This window comes from Anarrhichthys ocellatus, unplaced genomic scaffold, assembly GCF_004355925.1.
Source record: "Anarrhichthys ocellatus isolate YVR2014 unplaced genomic scaffold, GSC_Weel_1.0 scaffold535, whole genome shotgun sequence".
Lineage (NCBI taxonomy): Eukaryota > Metazoa > Chordata > Actinopteri > Perciformes > Anarhichadidae > Anarrhichthys > Anarrhichthys ocellatus.
Genome location: NW_022280509.1, coordinates 1 through 19887, shown reverse-complemented (window position 1 = coordinate 19887; position 19887 = coordinate 1). Strand labels below are relative to the sequence as shown.

The following is a 19887-nucleotide window of genomic DNA, read 5'->3' as shown; positions in this document are numbered from 1 at the left end:
ACACACACACACACACACACACACACACACATATATACACACACACACACACCAACAGGTGCCCACAGTAATTACCCAAAAAACAATATAACTAAACAAATTACTATTAAAGAGAAAAATAATCTTAATATATCAAACATCTACAATAATTAAACAATACTACTTATAAATGAAATAACAAAATACAATGTCAAATAAATAGCTCCAACAATGTATTCCATCACTCCACAAGCCTGTAAACCCTTTTACTCCCCCGTGAGTTCGCTTCATTCCTACTGGTCGGTGTTTACATGCCGCCACAGGGCAACGTGCAGGAGGGACAGCGGACACTCGCCGATCAGATACGGTGTGTGGAGCGGACCTACCCGGACTCTCTAGTTATTGTCCTTGGTGACTTTAACAAAGGAAACCTCAGTCATGAACTCCCTAAATACCGACAGTTTATTAAATGCTCAACCAGAGAGGAGAACATTCTAGACCACTGCTACACCACAATCAGCGGGGCCTATCACGCCGTCCCTCGTGCTGCACTGGGACTCTCTGACCACGTCATGGTCCATCTGATTCCTGCTTACAGGCAGAACTTAAAGCTCTGTAAACCTGTAGTGAGGAAACTCAAGCAGTGGACCAGTGAAGCTCTGGAGGATCTTCGGGCGTGTTTGGACTGTACAGACTGGGATGTATTCAGGACTGCTACCAACAGTCTGGATGAGTACACAGAGGTTGTGACGTCGTACATCAGCTTCTGTGAGGACAGCTGTGTTCCATCAAGCGCCAGGGTGAGTTACAACAACGACAAACCCTGGTTTACAGCAGAACTCAGACAGCTGAGGCTGCACAAGGATCAGGCATTTAGGAGTGGGGATAAGGACTTGTATAAAGAGTCAAAGTACAGGTTTTGTAAGGCGGTGAGAGATGCTAAATGACTGTACTCTGAGAAACTGCAACACCAGCTCTCAGCAAGTGACTGCTTCTGTCTGGAGAAGCAGACCATCAGCACCGGTTCCCCCCCAAGGCTGTGTTCTTTCCCCTCTGCTCTTCTCCCTGTACACCAACAGCTCACGGATGACACCACCCTCATTGGACTCATCTCTGGTGGGGATGAGTCCGCCTACAGGTGGGAGACTGACCATCTGGTGACCTGGTGCGGTCTGAACAACTTAGAGCTCAACGCTCTAAAGACAGTGGAGATGGTTGTGGATTTCAGGAAGAATGCAGCCCCACCTGCCCCTATCACCCTGTGTGACTCCCCCGTCGACGCGGTGGAGTCCTTCCGCTTCCTGGGCTCCATCATAACCCAGGACCTCAAGTGGGAGCTGAACATCAGCTCCATCACCAAGAAGGCTCAGCAGAGGATGTACTTCCTGAGGCAGCTGAAGAAATTCAACCTGCCAAAGACAATGATGGTGCATTTCTACAGATCATTGAGTCCATCCTCTGCTCCTCCATCACGGTCTGGTACGCTGCAGTCTGCCCTTGTCCTTGGCAGCGCATCATTCGCTCTGCCGAGAGGATGATTGGCTGCAAACTGCCGTCCCTCCAGGACTTGTTCGCTTCAAGGACCCTGAAGCGAGCAAGAAAGATTGTAGCCGACCCCTCTCACCCTGGACACAAAGAGTTCGAGACCCTTCCATCTGGCAGGAGGCTGCGGACCTCACTCCACATGAACAGTTTTTTCCCCCATCTGCTGTTGGGCTTATCAACAAAGCCCGGGACCTCCACTGACTCCGACATCCCCACAATTTCCTACCGGTCACTCCCCTGCCCATCCCTTCTCTGTTTCTTCATTTAAACACACTTGACACTTTTAACATTACACTTCATCATACTTGTTTATAGTGCTGTTATCTGTTTGTTGTGCACTTTATTTTATATTCTTTTATATTCTATTGGAAATTTCAATGTTTCTATTTCTTGCACTGTGTTGATTGTTTAATGTTATGCACCACCTGCCATGACAAATTCCTTGTATGTGCAACATTGGCAATAAACAGTTTCTGATTCTGACACATGTAGGCCCTGATACAGCTCCCACTGCAGATTCCCATTGGAAACATCTGATTATATTGTTTTCTGATGGTTCCAGTTTTAATTTACTGTTGATGCAGACTCAACGCTTGCTCCATGTTCATGTTGTCTCGATAAATTCACCCTAACCCTGTCATAAACCTTACCTTCTTCTTTCCCCGAGCTTAAACAGTGAATCCATATCGTTAAGGAAGGAAATGGCCAATAGGAGAGAGGCTTTATTTTAACATCGACCAAGAGCTCCCTCTCAGGAGTTATACGCTCACATAAATGTGTTTAGTTTGACCAGAGCATGACACGTTCATGCCAGGAATATGAGGTGTATGAATATGTTAATAAAATATAAAACATGTAGAACAATGAATAAATCAAAAATATTAAATCCAAGTCTGATTTTTGTACTAAACATAATGCAGTGATCCAGCCACCCAGTGACTAACATCCTCCGCTCTCATGTTCCATAGCGTGTCGTTCACTAACGAGCCCGTTTATAACTGCTGCAGATGTCATCTTAACGTCACCCGTCTCTCCTCACAGCGGAGCAGAGGAAACCCTGCTGATTGGGTGTTTTTGTGTCTTTAGCTGAGCGCGACCAGAGAATATTTTGGTTAAAACTGATCTGGGATGCTGCTCTGTCCTCATTGTTGTCTGTGATGTAATATTGCCCTGGTGTGTTTCATGTGGAGCGAGCACTGCACCAGACTCTGATTAACAACCTCTTAATTGATTGATTGATTGATGGATGTTTGGCCTTGTGTGCTCTGATTCATTTGAACACAGTTAACACACAAGTCATAATTTAGTTTGAATGACAACTCCTGTTGTTCTTCACTACTGTTTAGGAAGAAGGAAATAACTGGTGTAACAGGCAAACCAGCTTTAAAAGTGACACATTTTCTTTTTAAATAAAAAGAATGAAGAATGAATCTGGATCTAATTCCTGCCGATATGCCGGTTCATGTGGATTTTGAAAAGTAAGTGTTGTAATAGAACATTTAAAGACACTTTAAAGTGCTAAATTTGGTGTGTTGGTAAGGCCCATCTTCCAAAAGGGAAACACTGTAATGTCTATGAAAACTACTATTCTGGCTTAACACTAGTTTTTAGTTTTTGAATGGATGGGATCACCTGTAAAGTGCTGGTAGATCCCGTCACCTCTTTGCTGCTGCCGGTGGTGTGGAATGACGTCATGGTGTCTTGTCTGTCTGGAGGCTTGACACACTCTGACGAAACACAAGAGGCACAGATTGCACGTCAGAAGAGGAAACCCCCTCCTGTATCAGATTCAAATGGACAAAACAGAAGGCACACGTTGCCACACACACACACACGCACACGCACACGCACACACACACGCACACACACGCACACACGCACACACACGCACACACACACACGCACACAGGCTTAGCACTGCAGCTGAGATGACATGTGCTGACCTTTGATAACAGGTAAGGAGAAAGGAGCGACGTGGCCGTCTCGCTCCCGCTCCAAGATGTGGTGCATGAAGGCGACGTGGTCACAGTCGGCCAGCGGGACCTCTCTGTCGGTGAGCTCGTGCTCCAGGCTGCTGTGGAAGAGACTCAGCAGGAGGTCGTTGGGCAGACAGGGGGCACTGTGAATCTGCTCCTCGTTCGCCACTGCTACAGGCAAAAAGGGGGAGACACACGTGTCACCTTACTGTTTCTAAAAGAGTAAATGGTAAAGTAATCCTTGACTTTGTTTCTTTATTTCATTGTTAACTTTAAAAAAAACAAAAAACCTATGTATTTGATGATGGTTTTGTATTATTCTCAGTGTCGAGGGGAAGTGTGCAGACCAGATGAGTATCGTACCTGTGCCAAATGTGAGGAAGAAGATCTCAACCTGCTGGCACTTAGGGAGCAGCTGGATGAGGTCAAACTGGAAAGGGACCATGTGAATGCTGTCATCAGAGGCCAGAGCTTCTCCTGCGCGCGCGCGCACACACGCGCACACACACACACACACACACACACACACACACTCTAGTTTTTTTACTTTTACTGACGTAAAGGACCTGAATACTTCCTGCACCACTGGTGGACACCGTTTTAGAAAGTCCAGAGTCAAGTACCAAATGTTTTACTGGGGTTTCATTACCTCTCACATCCTGGAGAGCAGCTGGCAGGGAGCAGACCTGGTCCTTATTCTGACACAGTTGGCTCAAATGCTCAAAGGTCATCATGGTGGACATACAGGCCAGGTCCCTTGGAAAGATCTATAACAAAAGAGCAGGTCGCTATCAAACACAACCCAATAGGCCTTAAAACATCGTACATACAGATAAGCTGTCAGTCAACTGAACTGAGAATTAGACCACCCCCCCTCCATGTCCCCCCTCAGCTCTAATTCACAGTGAATGAATGTATGGACGGACTACGCACTGCTTGAGGGATCTCCTGGTACTTGAGACCCTGGAAGTGGCGATGCTGGTCCATGCAGTTCATCACGATGCCGCTCTGCGGCTCCACCCAGCACTCTGTCACAAGGTTGAGCTCCGTGTCCACGTCTACGGCCTCCACCTCGGTGTCGTTGTCGTCATCAGTGGAGAAGCTGGAGGACAATGACACACAACGGACATAGGTCTGACAACTAAACTTGGTGCATTGTGCATAAATGAGGAGCAAGTATTTAGACCATATTCGAGTTTAAAACCACAATGTGTAGCAGCGTTGAGGGGTTGAGACCAAGTCAAGACCAAGACCAGTGCGAGTCCTACTGCACGACACACTTAAGATAACTTGTGGAACATGCAAACCAGAGACACTCAGATTGATCTGAAACATCCACATTTCCATAAAAACACCTGGAAATTCCTCTTCATTCAATGCAAGACACACTGATCCCCCTAACGGTTTCACATATCCTGCACCAGTTTTCACCAAGATTTTACAACTGTGGTGTTGAGAGTGGCTGTTTCTCCATCTATCGAGGACTGTGAGTATGTACTTGGCCACTGCAGAAGCCTTCAGAGTTCCATCCTAAAATAACGAGTTGTGTGAAGGTGATTACTGCCAGTCTCACCTGTCCTTAGTAGATGTAGAGTGAGGTGGGAACAGGATGTACTGAACGATACAAGAGTGTCTCTCTCTGTCCGTGTCCCCTGACACACCCTGAAAATAGAAAAGAAAAGAGTAGTAAGTAGACCAGTAGTCACACCAAACGCAACTGTACATAAACATTCCAGCACTGAAGATGAAGGTGCATTTAGTGCCGCCTCACCTTCATTGGCAGCTCGATCACCATGTTAACGATGCCCTCTCCACTGGCGGCAAAGTGAAAGCCTTCTGAAATGCGGATCCTTCACGTACACAGAGACATTTTTAGGCGACACGCTCCACAAAGCTGCTTATCTCACATCGAACCAGCACAGCTGCTACGTCTTTACGTAGCATTGAAACAGCGATAATTCATTGTGATTAGCTGCAGTGATGAAATTAGAAACCTCAGGTCACATTTGCCACCAATCAAATGTTGCTTCCTGGAATTGTTTTGCTCATCATTTTGAGCAAAACAATGTAATCATTCTTTTAAAACGATAGAAAAAGTAAAACGTTTTCTGGACAAAAACTACAAGAAAAAACACAAATGAAGTGAACTCACTCGGAGAGCATGGACAGGATGTGAGCGACTGCCTGCATGGCCACAGCCGGTCCTTGGCTGCTCTGCATGGTCCACACCCAGCGCTGGTGGAGGAAGTACCGGGACAGAGAGGCCAGGGTGGAGGAGGCCATCCGGTTGGCCGCCATGCTAAGGGGAACGGAGCTGTTGGAGGGCTGAGGGAAGTTCTCCATGTTGAAAATGAAAGGAGTCCTGAAATCCAGCGGCAGCTTCTCGTACCTGCACAGCATCCGCGGTTCATTTCGTTAAAATGTGTCCACTTTTAATTGAGGCATTCTGACACTGCAAGCGAATGCCCTGCTGTCATATGCACTGACCTTATGAGCAGCTTCTCCAGAGGCTTGTTGAGCACCACCACGCAGGGCCTGTCTGACAGCGCTGCTTTGGGGGCGGGGATGGAGGGAGACTTGGACGGTGACGGATGACCCACAATCTTCCTCTTAGTCTTGGGGGTCGTCTCTTTGTTCTGAACGCGTTGAGGGAAGCGAAGTTTGAGGATCTGATCTCGCAGCTCGTCAACAATCTGATGGAGGGCACGAATGTTAGCACAGGTTAGCTCAGAAAACATACAGCAACCAGTTTTTCAACGTCTGTACAGATGCGGACGGCGCCACCTCACTGCGTTTTCATTGATTGGCTGCCTAATTGATGTAGCCAAATGTCCGGGACGCTTTTTACGTGACACTGCTTCATAAAGTGCTTTTAGCGGTTTTAATCTGCGGGTCTGTTTGAACCTCTGCGGTTAAAAACCTCCTGAACGATGAACACTCATCTAACCGGAAGAAGCTGACTGAGATGACGACAACAACTCCCACGAACCCACGCTAACTTCACAACGTCTCCATGCTCCATCTTTTCTTATTGTTGGGATTGAGACAGAAAATGACATATTGTGTGTTTAACTTCAGTAATACCTGCTGAGTTTTCACTCCAAGAAACAGAAGACGACTAAATCTTAACTCAAGTTGCATTTATTAACCGTTACCAGAGCTTCCAACTGCATCTCCTCTAACCAATGGTCCTCATCTGCTGAAGACTGTGAACAAGCTGGTAAATCTCCTTTGAGTTAAGATTGTTCGTCAAATTTACTGTTGTTACTCCAATTATCAATACATGGATGTCTACTACTGTATCATGTTCTGCACTCATCTTTAAAACTACATTTCCAAACAAGATCCACTAAATAAGACAATATTCTGCTAAATACAAAGAGAATGCAACATGCAATCCAACACAAACTATAACATAACCACACTACTACAAGCTGGAACCTCCTTATCCTCTTCACAAAGGCAGAGTCATTGGTTTGGAAGTGTCCCTGTACTGTGATAACCTTCTGCAAGTACCTTGTTTCTGACATGAGCTGGTGTACCAATAGGGAAGCCCAGACGCAGAACCATGCAGGGCGTCTTGGAGATGAGGCGGACCAGGTAGAAGGAGGTGGGAGGCTGGTCCGACGAACTGTGGAGACACAAATCACTGAAACCTTGTTATTTCAAGAACTAAATTATTGTTAACAGATATGATTTATATCATTTAAAAGCCTCAAGGTAACACAAGATAAGTAATTGATATAGTTTTGGTGGTAGAGTATTCCTGTAAAGGCTGTGTTCACCCTGCTGAGAACACAGTTGTGCGGGAAATATTTCCAGTTGAGGAGGATTTACTTTGAGAACTTTGAAAACTGAAGATGCTAAATAATGTCAGAAATGTCAGCTACCACCAGCTCCGATCCAAAAGCATCCTCTTCGTGTCAGTATCCAGCACATAAAACAACGAAGGTTTCCTCCAGCTCTTGAGCCCATGTGGTATTTCCAACTGCTGTCTCACCTGTATATGAGTTTGACATAGGAGTATCCCTCCACCAGCACGAAGCTGCTCCAGTCCCTCAGCAGGGATGTGAGGGCAGAGTGGGAGATACGACACTGAATGGTGCTGTAGCGTCCATTGTTTCCAGCTGTGTGCAGGTGTTTGGGGACAGGCCTAGAGGGACAGAATGATGAATGTAATGAGGGACGGACAGACCAGGATGGACATATCCAAACAGATATGGCAGATATTAAGGCCAAACGCAGAGTTTTCTCACATGTCATGTTCAAGGAGGATGGCAATGCGATGCATGTGCAGCCATCTCTGCCAGAAGTTGGCATCCATGGAGAGGATGGGCTTCCAATAGGAAGCAAACTGGGACTGAGAGGAGTCTTTGGATCCACTGTGCTGCAGGGACAGGACCTGGACAAAGAGGAGACCATTCAGCCGAACGAGGCACGCAAACAGAAGAAAGGCTGAGAGGATGCATTGGTTACCCTGACCTGCCCTACACTGTCTTTGAATCAACAGACCATGTCTTTGGTAAACTATGAACTATTTTCCACTGCAGCTTCGAGCTACAGTGTGTAGAATCATACACTTTGGTGGTAGTACCAATTAATAATAATTGACATTGCTTTATTCAACACCAATACACATTTGTTCCCCAAGGTTAGCGCGTAAATGCAGGTTTTTGGGCGATAGCCTCCTTTCCCATTGCCAGTCGATGAGAGTTCCTTTCTGTTTTCTGTGTTTTCTGTGTGATTCCGACGTCACGAATGCGTGGGTGGCCAGTTATGGCTGCATGGATGGAACTACCAGTACACTCTGAGAACATCACCGCCACTCAGCAACTGCTCCTCGGGCAGACAGCTTAGTGCGTTTAAATTTGTTTTGGCGAGACTGTAGGACGCGTCTTGTACGACGACTTTGGGCTGATTGTCTGCATACATCACTGCTTGTTTTTGAGTTTAACGACACCTTACAGCCCATTGGTGTCTAGATGGGGAGTTAGCCCATTGTGGGTTGTATTCATTCAATCACACAATACAGTAGTGGTTGTTGCAGACACACCTGGCAGAGATCTACACTCTACTGAGGGCACTTTTCTAGTATTTAATATATATTTACTTCTACGTGACACATAGCATTGCATTGTAAAAAAATGTAGAAGTTAGTGGGTGTTAGCGGGTATATTGCCCAGTGGGAACGGGATCATAGTGGCTTTAATGGAAGACAATACAAAATACATAGTTTTCATAACAAAGCTCACAAAAGCAAGCTATAGGTTTAGTTAAATCTGCACTTAAGAGGAGTTCTATCAGACCAAACTGTCTAGGAGTTCTCAACATGGTTAAGAAGGATCAATGAAGGTCTGCACAGTACCGGAGTAGTGGAGCCGGGGGGGATGTAGAACAACGGAACTCCGTTTTTGGTGCTCTCAGGAATCATGTAGTTCTCAGGGATTGAATTAAATGATTGGAGGTGCACCAACATCTGATCAGTCTGGTTGATGCTGGAAGAACGCAGAGCAACACATTAAATATAGTATTAAAATAATTGCAACCAATCTTATTTAATGTTGGACACTATGGTGTCCTTCAGACAGGTGTACCTCTGCAGTGTGTTCCAGAAGCGCCGGATGACGGATGTGCGGTACGGGCTGGTGATGGGTTTCCTCTGGGTGCAGCTGATGTCATGCAGGATATCGTAGCTCCCCTCCATCGTCACCTCCACCCTGGTGGTTCTCTTGGCGGGGTCCAGCGGCCAGGAGGCGGCTGCCAGGTACTCGATGTGCATGTTGTGTTTCCATAACAGCACCAGCTTCACCTCCAGCTGACTGCCACCTAAAGAAAACAGGACTCGGGTCTAACGGTGCTCTCTCTTGATGAGCTGCTGTTCAGATTTTGTGAAGAGAGCGTTTTACCTTTGGTCAGGCTGATCTCTCTGATGGTGTAGCCCTCCCTCAGTCGCACAGACACCACGCTGATTAGATGAGCATGGACTTCCTTCTCTGTGTGCTTCTTCCTCCTCATGACCAGGGCTGGGTTCCCGCTGGCTGACACCAGATGCTCATTGAACAGTTTGTGCTGGGAAACTACAAAACAGGGAAGTAGTTGGTATGTAGGCCTATTTATTTTCATCATAATCATCATCGTCAATAGCAATACGCCTATGTTGTATTACATTTTATCTCGGAAATAATGTCAGTGAAAAATACCATAGAGTAGAAAAAATATATATATAAAAGTTAAGTTTAGAAATGAATTCAAAATAGACTCCATTGGTGGGATAATGGCCGTAAAGTTCTACATTCTTCCTTCTATTCAATTCATCTAGATAGGTCACATCTGAAACTTAAAAAAAACACACCAGAATTACCGCCAAGCAGTTTTATGGCTCCACCTACCAGTCAAGTTGGAGTTTACATCCATGCCTGTCCCAAATGTCACCATTTTATCTTATTAGACTTTTGTGTTAAATTGTCAAAATTAGCATATACATTCTTGACCAACTTACCATTAATGACTATTGTAGTTAATGAGAACCTAGGAAAAAAGGTACCAGTATGTTTTAATCAATAAATGCTGTCTGTGTTTTTACTCTTAGAACTTTTAACTCTTTCAAAGTGTGTTTTCAGTTCATGAAAGTTAATTGAAACATTTTGGTTGCCTAAAAATGACTTGTTCAGCATGCAGTTATACTACCAACAACCAAAAGATGGAGATGGCAAAAAAACCAATATGGAGACGGACAAAAACCAAAAGATGGAAAAAGCCAAAAACCAAGATGGAGACAGCAAAAACCAAGATGGAGATGGCCAAAATGCCAAACTCAAGGCTTCAAAACCGAACGTTGTGGTGACTACATCCACTTCTTATATACAGTCTATGTTTTGGGGACCGAAGAAGGAACTGAATAGCCCTTATGTTGCGCCCTTCTACCCCTCAACGGGGGCGTAACACCTACACACACTCAATTTCAAGACTTCATAGTATGCATAGCTAAGCTAGCTGTCTCACCACATAAGTACTCGGAGTTCATGGACTCGGAGGTGTTGAGGAAGGAGTAGGTTAAGAAGGCCTTGTGGTAGGTGTTCATCTCCTGGCTGTTCAGATCCACTTCAGGACAGCTGGGCAGGTATGAGCCAAAGGTGGCTAATGAGATGAACTTCATCAGCTCTACATTGGGGATGTAGCCAAAGCTGCAGTCATAGGAGTACGCACCGCCAACCTGGAGAGGGATGAAGTCAAAGAAGAGCAGTCAGAGGCTTCAGTACAATGTCTCCTTCATCCAGGATCAAGACTGTGGAGTCACCACGTCGACATGCCAAACACTGACAACCTGTCTCGAAAGAAGAAGCTAGACAAGTAACAATGTTCTGGTCTTTACCTGCACAAAGGAGCAGGCAATGGTTCCACTCCTGAGCTGGTTCAGCAGGGTTTCACACACGGCCACATCAGGAACACTCGTCACTCCATCTGTGATTATGATGATACCTGGAACACACACAAGTTCAAAAACTAATTCTTATTGTGAAGAGTGATGAAGTCACGTGAGGTGCTTCAAAGGTGTAGAACAGTGTTTATCACACCAAGATGACCAAGACACGCAAAAGGCAGACAGAAGGATATGACGGCATTTCACAACAGGTTCAAGTGCTTGAATTACATTTCATAGGCCATTTTTATTATTTTCATCTTTTATTATATTTATTTCTTAGTTTATTTTTAACGTATCCAACTGTCTCACTGAGCTTTCTGTTATTATTGGCTGTCAAAGCACTTTGTGAACTCTGTTTTTAAAGGTGCTATATAAATAAAGTTATTATTATTATTTGAAGCATATTGAGACTAACACTTCTAGTCATAACACAATCAAAGACGGAAATTTCATGCAAAAATATTTACCTTTATGATATAGTGGGCCTGAAAGCTCAACCCACTGCAACTTCAAAAAAGATAAATGAAGAAAACAGCTGCAGCAATTTGACAAGAGCTGCATTCCGAAGATAAATGCTGCAAAAGGGGGAAAAACAACACAAGCACATGCAGACACATGCACACTGCAAAAAAACACAACACGACTAAATACAGACACAACACAATAAAACATGGTTACATAATAAGAGGTAATGAACCCGCATTGCAGATATTTGCTATTATAGCCCATCATGAGCAGTTTGTATTCTGTGTGACTTGCAGCGTGTCTGTATTTGGTCGTGTTTTCTTAAGCTGCAGTGTGTTGAGCTCTCATGGCCACCAGACTGACATCACCAAAACGTGACACTCTCCAGACCTTCATTTTGATTGTGTGGGAATTACAAAACAGGAGTGGGGACACGGTACATCCTTGTTCAGTTTCCTGTGAGTGGGCTTGACTACATGCCTAATTCTATTCAATTCAATTTATTTTGTAACGCCCAAAATCACAAATCTGCCTCAGAGGGCTTTACAGTCTGTAGACATACAACATCCTCTGTCCCAGGACCCTCACATCGGAACAGGAACAACTCTAACGGGGAGAAACTGCCTAACTGTTACTCCAAAGACGCTCAGGAAACAAACTGCTGGCAGAAACAACCTCAGAACCACAAAGTGTCAGAGCAACACTCAGAAAGCACAATCAATGACTTTAGACTTTATTGTCCCCGGGGGGGGGTTGTTTCTCTTGCATTGAGTTCTTGTAGCTTCCTACCTCTCTTGCACAAGTCTCTGTTTACTTTAGATTCATGTATATTTGAGTATACTGTATGCAGGTAAGCGTGTGTTGGTATACATGCGAGTGTCTTTGTGTACATGTACATTTCATAATAGCTGTGTTGTTTCTGGTGATGCAGGAGTTGTCCAGTCAAAGGCCTGGTTGTTAGAGGGGTTTGGACTCCTTCAAAGTGCTCCTAGGAAACAACTCAGCAACTCAACAAGGGAGGAGTTCCAAACCACGAAGACCCCCTCTTGATTGAGAAACTAAATGATGACTTTGGGTTCTGAAGGACAAAACTACCTGCGCTGGAGTTTGGGGGCAGCAGCTGAAGGGCCAGGATGCCCTGGCGCACCATGCTGACCAGACCCATATCAGCTGACACCATTGAAATGCCTTGCTTCCTGTGGGGCTGGTCATCCAGGATGTTGCTACTGGAGCTCTGGACTGGCTCCACAGACTGAAAAGCACAGGGAAAAAATACATTGATATATATCGTCATCAACAATGGACACTTTGATGTTATGCCACATCCACACTATTCCATTTCCATATGAAAACGCATATGTTCTGCTACGTTTACACTGAGCGTCCACACTACGACGGCGTTTTCCAGCACCGAAAACGGAGGAGTTTGAAAACTCTCCCGAGGATGGATAAGTTTGAAAACTCCGGGGTTGCCTCTTCGTGTGGACGGTCGAAAACGGATACATTCAGAAACGATGACGCCCACACCCGCGTTCACTACTTGATTGGTTCTTAGCAGTCATGACGTGTCCTTCCCTGATTCGTCATACTCCTATCACGTGACGCTTACCCGGAAGATCACAAACAACAACATTGATTACCGATCAACTACCAGGTTAATTTAACATGGACAACTGATTACAGGTGTTGCTGACCTTGTTGTCTTTACTAGCAGCTGTTGTCCAGTTAAAGTCTGCATTATTACGGAGGAAGCAGCTGTTATTGGAGCGATCAGCGAGCGGCGTGACCAGCGGCGTTATCAGACCTACGGAGCGGCCGTCTGAAGTCACGGTTAGCGGCTTTAGGGAGGGTGATGGACACAAACGGAAGACTTTCCTTTCCTTATTAATGCTTATTTTGTTCTGCACATCTATTGTGAAGTCCGCAGATAAAATGTAAAGGAACTAAAGCAGTAATTGCTCTTCAGTATGACAGAAACTTCAGCCACCAGCAGAGCTACGAGTGAGAACAAACAACGAGGAAACGAGTGAGAGACGTGTGTTGACCACATTTATGGACCATAATCTAGTAAACCTTTATGTGCAAGTGTTGATTTTAAAGTGAATTTGATGTGTGAGAGAGATAAAGAGCAAGACCTGCAGTTAAGTCTGAAAATATAACTTCCAAAACTTTCCACGAACTGTGTCTGTTTGAGTTCATAGAGGAAGATTTTAGAGAAGATCTTAAGTATCAAACACGACCTTTCATTATTAAAGACTACTTTATTACTCTGTCCTATTTTTTTTAACTTACCAACCAATCTACTTCCTGTTTACACCGGCAACCATCATGCCCAGTGTAGGTGAAGAGTCACGTGATATTCGTTTTCAGGCGTTTTAGTCGGACGGAGATCATTTAGAAAACGCCGCGTGGACGGAGATTGTTTTCGTTCCGTTAGACACCAACCAGTAAAACTACTGACATGGCGCATACAAAGGGAGGCAGTCTCTAAATTGTAACTGCAGCCTCCCCACTCCACCCTAATCTTGGAGTTCCACTGAAAGTGCCACCACGCAAAATTTGCCTATATTGAGTTTTGGGGGTCCCTGTTGTCTATGACCCCTGTCAAGGGTACCAATACAACACAAGCAAAGGCACAAAGTCCCATAAATCAGGGCACAATAATAAGGGTTGCCAGGTTGATAAAATGGCAACTAATTCTTGTATCCTGACATCTTTGAGCTGGATGGGAAATGATACAGCAAAGCATGTACGACATACACATGACAGGTATACGTATGACACATATGTATTACTGTACAGTATCTTAATCACTCAAAATATAAGGTGACAAAACATTGCGACATTTTCCATTTCAGCAACCAGAAGCTAAGGCCTGGTTGCCAGCGTTACTGTTGACCCCAGTAAATAGTTGAAAAATCATGTAGGTGGCATATTTACTCACTTTATGCCACTGTTGTGAGTGCTGGCACACCCACGGTAACCAGCGGCAAGTGGCAAAGACAATGTCGTGCTTTAGCTAACTGTTCACACATCACAACTGCTCTTTGCCATTAAGATGATGGCGATGAGACACAGGTGGAACATAGTTAGGACTGCCCTCTAAACCATGACTTGGATCATCGGTGGACGAGCCCACAAGGCAACACAAATCCGGTTCAACTCAAGGAATTGTTGTTCCTGGTATGTCAGGCTTCATAACAAAGTTGTTTCTTGAGCTGTGATGCATTAGGACACACGTGTCAAACTCGAGGCCCGCGGGCCGAATACGGCCCGCCACGTCATTTTATGTGGCCCGCGAATCCACCAGCAAAAAAAAAAAAAAAAAAAATTTTTTTTTAAAAATTTTATTTTGAAAAAAAAAAGAAATTAAGATAGACTTGAAAATAAAAGTATCCCCATGGTCGAAATTATGAGATAGAAAGTTGAAATTATGAGATAGCATGTTGTCTGTGTACCGACATTAAAACTATCACAACAGGTGGACAGGAGAGGGAACAGCCGGTAAAGCGGTTTTCCAACAAGTGACTGAGTTGAAAAAGATCAACAAATAATCCCAAAATGTCCACGAAGAGAACAATGGATGCAGAGGGAAGAAGATGTAATTTAAGATGGGAAAGAGAATACATGTCTGTGCTTCAGGGAGAAAAACGGGTCTGTCTTCTGTGTTATGATGCGTGTCGGTGATGAAGGATACAATTCACGTCGGCATTTTGACACCAAACACGGAGCTAAATTAAGCCTCCAAGAAAAACATCAAATTGTCCAAGAATTAAAAGGCAGACTGCAATCACAGCAGAATCTATTTACAGAAGCTACAGCCCAGTGCATGCTAAAGGTATGTGAGCAGGTGAGCTCCGACCAGATACAGACTTTTACAAATGTCAGTTTGTGAAGAAACACCATCGCAGACCGAGTTCAGGAACTAGCAGCAATCTAACAACACAGCTAGCTCAGAGACGAGATACATCATCTATCAGTGTTTGAAAGAGGCTCAAGGCAGACCTGACTCTCAGTGAGGAGCTCTTGGATGTAGCTGCCATGCACGGGACGACGGCAGGGAGGGACATTAGTGATGCAGAGAGGTGACACAAATAGCTTTGAACAAAGTTAATGTAATAACTTGTGTTTGATGATATTTGTCTGTTATTTTCTTTAAAAGTTTGATCTTTGATAGAGTAATGTGGGTTTCTTAACCCTAAATTAAAATGATTTATGTTATAATAACAGAAATGTGCTTAAATATCATTTTACATTTATATAACTGCATGTACAATATTTTACACTTGAATAAACAATAATCAAAAGCAGAGACAGTTATTTAGCAATATGTTAGGAGTAGTTACAGTTATACAGTCTTACAGTTACAACCGGCCCTTTGAGGGAAACCATGATGCTGATGTGGCCCAGAGTGAAAATGAGTTTGACACCCCTGCATTAGGACATCAGAATATTAGACAGGCAGCAGCCAGCTAATCAGAGTTGATGGAAGTATAGGTTTGCCTCTGGGGTTATCGGGAGGTCACCTCCCATCAGTGTGTCGGTATGAATCAGACCTACAACACCTCCAGAAGGCTCCAACCTAAAGACTAAGAGATCCAGTAGATGTATCCCTTAGACACGTTCCTTCTACCTAAAGGTACCTTGTTATTTCTAAACTCTCTACAAACGACAAAACATTAAAGGAGAAGACGGGCATTGTTCTGTATTTTTCTGAATGTCAACAAATCTCCAAAAGGAAACCAACAATGAGCTCTATAACAGTCAGTCTCTGACTTCCCTACTCTGTCTGTGCTCTCTGCTCCAATCCCATTGAAGATTTGCATCTTTAAAACACATCATAAACACTATATTTATATGAAAAATAAAAAAGGAGAAATGATTTCCTAAAACACCTGGCCACTGAATTTTCGGCCACTGAAAAAACAATTTTTAAATCAAAAATGACTCAAACGGGAGGATATAGTGCATTTGTTGGGGACTATTTTCAGAGGCGGATTAATCCACATTTCTCTGGTGAGTATTTGTGGCAGCAGGACGTGTTTGTAGGATTGAGTCACAATAAACGACAATGAGAAACATATCAAATACCGCCAGTCCTATGCAATAAGAGTTTAGATACACTCACAATATTAATAAGAAATGATTCATATGAAAGGATATGCTTTTGATGAGAGATAGACTTGTTTAAATGAGATCGGTTCCCTCGTCAACATCTTAAAATACAATGTAAATACTGTTGGTGGGCACTTGCTTGTTCGTGCTGCTGATGGAGGACTTCTGCGATGTTGCTCTCCACTGCTCTGAGCTGCTGGTAGATGTGGTGCAGGAACTCATCCAGGTCCGTTCTATCAAGCTGACAGCCCTGAACCAGAACCTGCAGGGGGAACCAAGGCTGTCAAAAGGACTGCAACAACATCTGGGTCAGGAGCACATAGTTTTCTAACACTAGCACGTTTTCCAGCACTTTTCTAACAGCATAGCGGCCACTTATCATTGCCTTCAAATCCCTGACTGAAGCCATTTAGTTTCAGCGTTCCACCGCCCGGAGCAACTTCGGCAGTCCGGCCGTCCCCTGGAGGCCTGTGGCGTTTGGTATCCGTCCCTTGAGGGGGGGGGGGGGGGGGGTACTGTCACGGTTATCTCTGGTTTGTGTGTGTTTCTCCCGATCTCCTCTTCACCTGTCCACAATCACCCGCCCCTGGCTTTTCCCTCTGCCAACCCCACACTGCACTCATTTCAACTCACCTGCCTGCAATCTACTCATCACCCCACACCTACAGGTGCTGGTCATATAATTAGAATATCATCAAAAAGTTGATTTATCTCACTAATTCCATTCAAAAAGCGAAACTTGTCTATTATATTCATTCATTACACACAGACTGATATATTTCAAATGTTTATTTCTTTTAATTTTGATGATTATAACTGTTAACTAAGGAAAATCCCAAATTCAGTATCTCAGAAAATTAGAATATTGTGAAAAGGTTCAATATTGAAGACACCCGGTGCCACACTCTAATCAGCTAATCAACTCAAAACACCTGTAAATGGTCTCTCAGTCTAGTTCTGTAGGCTACACAATCATGGGGAAGACTGCTGACTTGACAGTTGTCCAAAAGACGACCATTGACACCTTGCACAAGGAGGGCAAGACACAAAAGGTCATTGCAAAAGAGGCTGGCTGTTCACAGAGCTCTGTGTCCAAGCACATTAATAGAGAGGCGAAGGGAAGGAAAAGATGTGTTAGAAAAAATTGTACAAGCAATAGGGATAACCGCACCCTGGAGAGGATTGTGAAACAAAACCCATTCAAAAATGTGGGGGAGATTCAGAAAGAGTGGACTGCAGCTGGAGTCAGTGCTTCAAGAACCACTACGCACAGACGTATGCAAGACATGGGTTTCAGCTGTCGCATTCCTTGTGTCAAGCCACTCTTGAACAACAGACAGCATCAGAAGCGTCTCGCCTGGGCTAAAGACAAAAAGGACTGGACTGCTGCTGAGTGGTCCAAAGTTATGTTCTCTGATGAAAGTAAATTTTGCATTTCCTTTGGAAATCAGGGTCCCAGAGTCTGGAGGAAGAGAGGAGAGACACACAATCCACGTTGCTTGAGGTCCAGTGTAAAGTTTCCACAGTCAGTGATGGTTTGGGGTGCTATGTCATCTGCTGGTGTTGGTCCACTGTGTTTTCTGAGGTCCAAGGTCAACGCAGCCGTATACCAGGAAGTTTTAGAGCACTTCCTGCTGCTGACCAACTTTATGGAGATGCAGATTTCATTTTCCAACAGGACTTGTCACCTGCACACAGTGCCAAAGCAACCAGTACCTGGTTTAAGGACCATGGTATCCCTGTTCTTAATTGGCCAGCAAACTCGCCTGACCTTAACCCCATAGAAAATCTATGGGGTATTGTGAAGAGGATGATGCGAAATGCCAGACCCAACAATGCAGAAGAGCTGAAGGCCACTATCAGAGCAACCTGGGCTCTCATAACACCTGAGCAGTGCCACAGACTGATCGAAGTATTGAGTGCTGTACATGCTCATACTTTTCATGTTCATACTTTTCAGTTGGCCAAGATTTCTAAAAATCCTTTCTTTGTATTGGTCTTAAGTAATATTCTAATTTTCTGAGATACTGAATTTGGGATTTTCCTTAGTTGTCAGTTATAATCATCAAAATTAAAAGAAATAAACATTTGAAATATATCAGTCTGTGTGTAATGAATGAATATAATAGACAAGTTTCACTTTTTGAATGGAATTAGTGAAATAAATCAAATTTTTGATGATATTCTAATTATATGACCAGCACCTGTATATATACTCCCCTGCTTTCCCTGTTGTCAGATTGCAATTTGTTCTTTGTTTCTTTCCCTCTGTGTGCTGCGTGTTCCAGCTTTGTCCTTCCCCGTGACCTCATCATGTCTCCAGAGCTTTCCCTCATCTTGTCCTATGGTTTGTGACTTTGCTTTTTTTCAGTTTGGATTTTTGCCCGCTCCCGGTCGGAGTTGTTTTCAGTTTCTGTGTTTGACTACGGACTGGAGCCAATTAAAAATACCTTATTTTCAAATTCCCCTCGTCTCCTGTGTCTGAGTCTTTGCTCTACCCCGGAACCCTCAGAGAAAACCTTGAACCCTCACAACTTCTGTACTTTAATTTAAGTAACGTTTTGAATTCAGGACTTTCACTTGTAATGGAGTATTTTTGGACTATGGTATTTCTACTTTTACTTAAGCAAAGGTTTGGAGTACCTCTACAATTATTGGTTACACTTACAACAGAGCACACCTCTGACCACACCCTGAGGTCAGAGGTGAAACACCAGACCAGAGAGGACAGAGAACTTCATGCTAATCTTAGATCATTCATACAAAGGCTCATGAACATCTGGATACAAACATGTGTACATAAAACACCAGTGAATAAAAACAGGATGAACCGCGAGCTACTCTGATGACCTGATGGGATGTGAGGCCAATGATTGACGAATACGCCAAGATGGTGACGAAGATCTTCGGCTTGAACAGTTGATCGGTTCCAGGGACTTTGAAAGGTTGAGCCAGACCAGCCAGACACCTGGACAGGGCATGGAACACCTCGTCGAAGATCATCTCTCCGGTGCTGTCATCCTGTAGAAAGCCAAACAAAACACACAACTCAGCAACTTCTGTGTTTGGTCAGACCGAGGACATTGCTCTCGAGTTAAGTAACATACGGATATATACGGCAGCTTTAAGCTGGAGCGTTAACAGAGAACCACACACTGCTTTAGAGTCGACACTCATGATAGACTGACACACAGTTTAAGGCTCCATCCACCAGTGCCACACTGTCCACATTAGACCCTGACCAATACTGCATTACCGAGGCGGATCTCATAAAACGATATCGACCTATAAAACATGAACATGCATGTACATAAAACCATGTACATTCAAATGTGAGAGACAACATTCAATGTTTGTGTCGAGCAGCAGAAATAGCTGTCTAAT

The 19887-nt window shown here is 44.1% G+C and overlaps 1 protein-coding gene across 3 annotated transcripts; it reads right to left on the bottom strand.

Annotated features, from left to right (window-relative positions):
* Positions 1-1943: 1943 nt before the first annotated feature.
* Positions 1944-19861, bottom strand: LOC116401568 (KICSTOR complex protein SZT2-like). Of its 3 annotated transcripts, none has more exons than XM_031880032.1 (20): positions 19354-19861; positions 16643-16765; positions 12484-12640; positions 10873-10979; positions 10503-10713; positions 9407-9577; positions 9095-9326; positions 8866-8995; positions 7757-7902; positions 7501-7653; positions 7017-7149; positions 5988-6193; positions 5653-5889; positions 5272-5350; positions 5074-5162; positions 4434-4602; positions 4150-4267; positions 3864-3977; positions 3468-3668; positions 1944-3251 (listed from the first exon to the last, which is right to left on the bottom strand). In XM_031880032.1, the coding sequence occupies exons 1-20, from the start codon at positions 19504-19506 to the stop codon at positions 3109-3111; spliced, it is 3072 nt and encodes a 1023-aa protein (XP_031735892.1). In that variant the 5' UTR covers positions 19507-19861; the 3' UTR covers positions 1944-3108. The 3 variants fall into 3 exon arrangements, with proteins under 3 accessions (XP_031735892.1, XP_031735891.1, XP_031735893.1); XM_031880031.1 differs by having other exon boundaries at positions 1945-3251; positions 3468-3671; positions 19354-19860; XM_031880033.1 differs by having other exon boundaries at positions 1946-3251; positions 3468-3671; positions 7017-7131; positions 19354-19859.
* Positions 19862-19887: the final 26 nt, after the last annotated feature.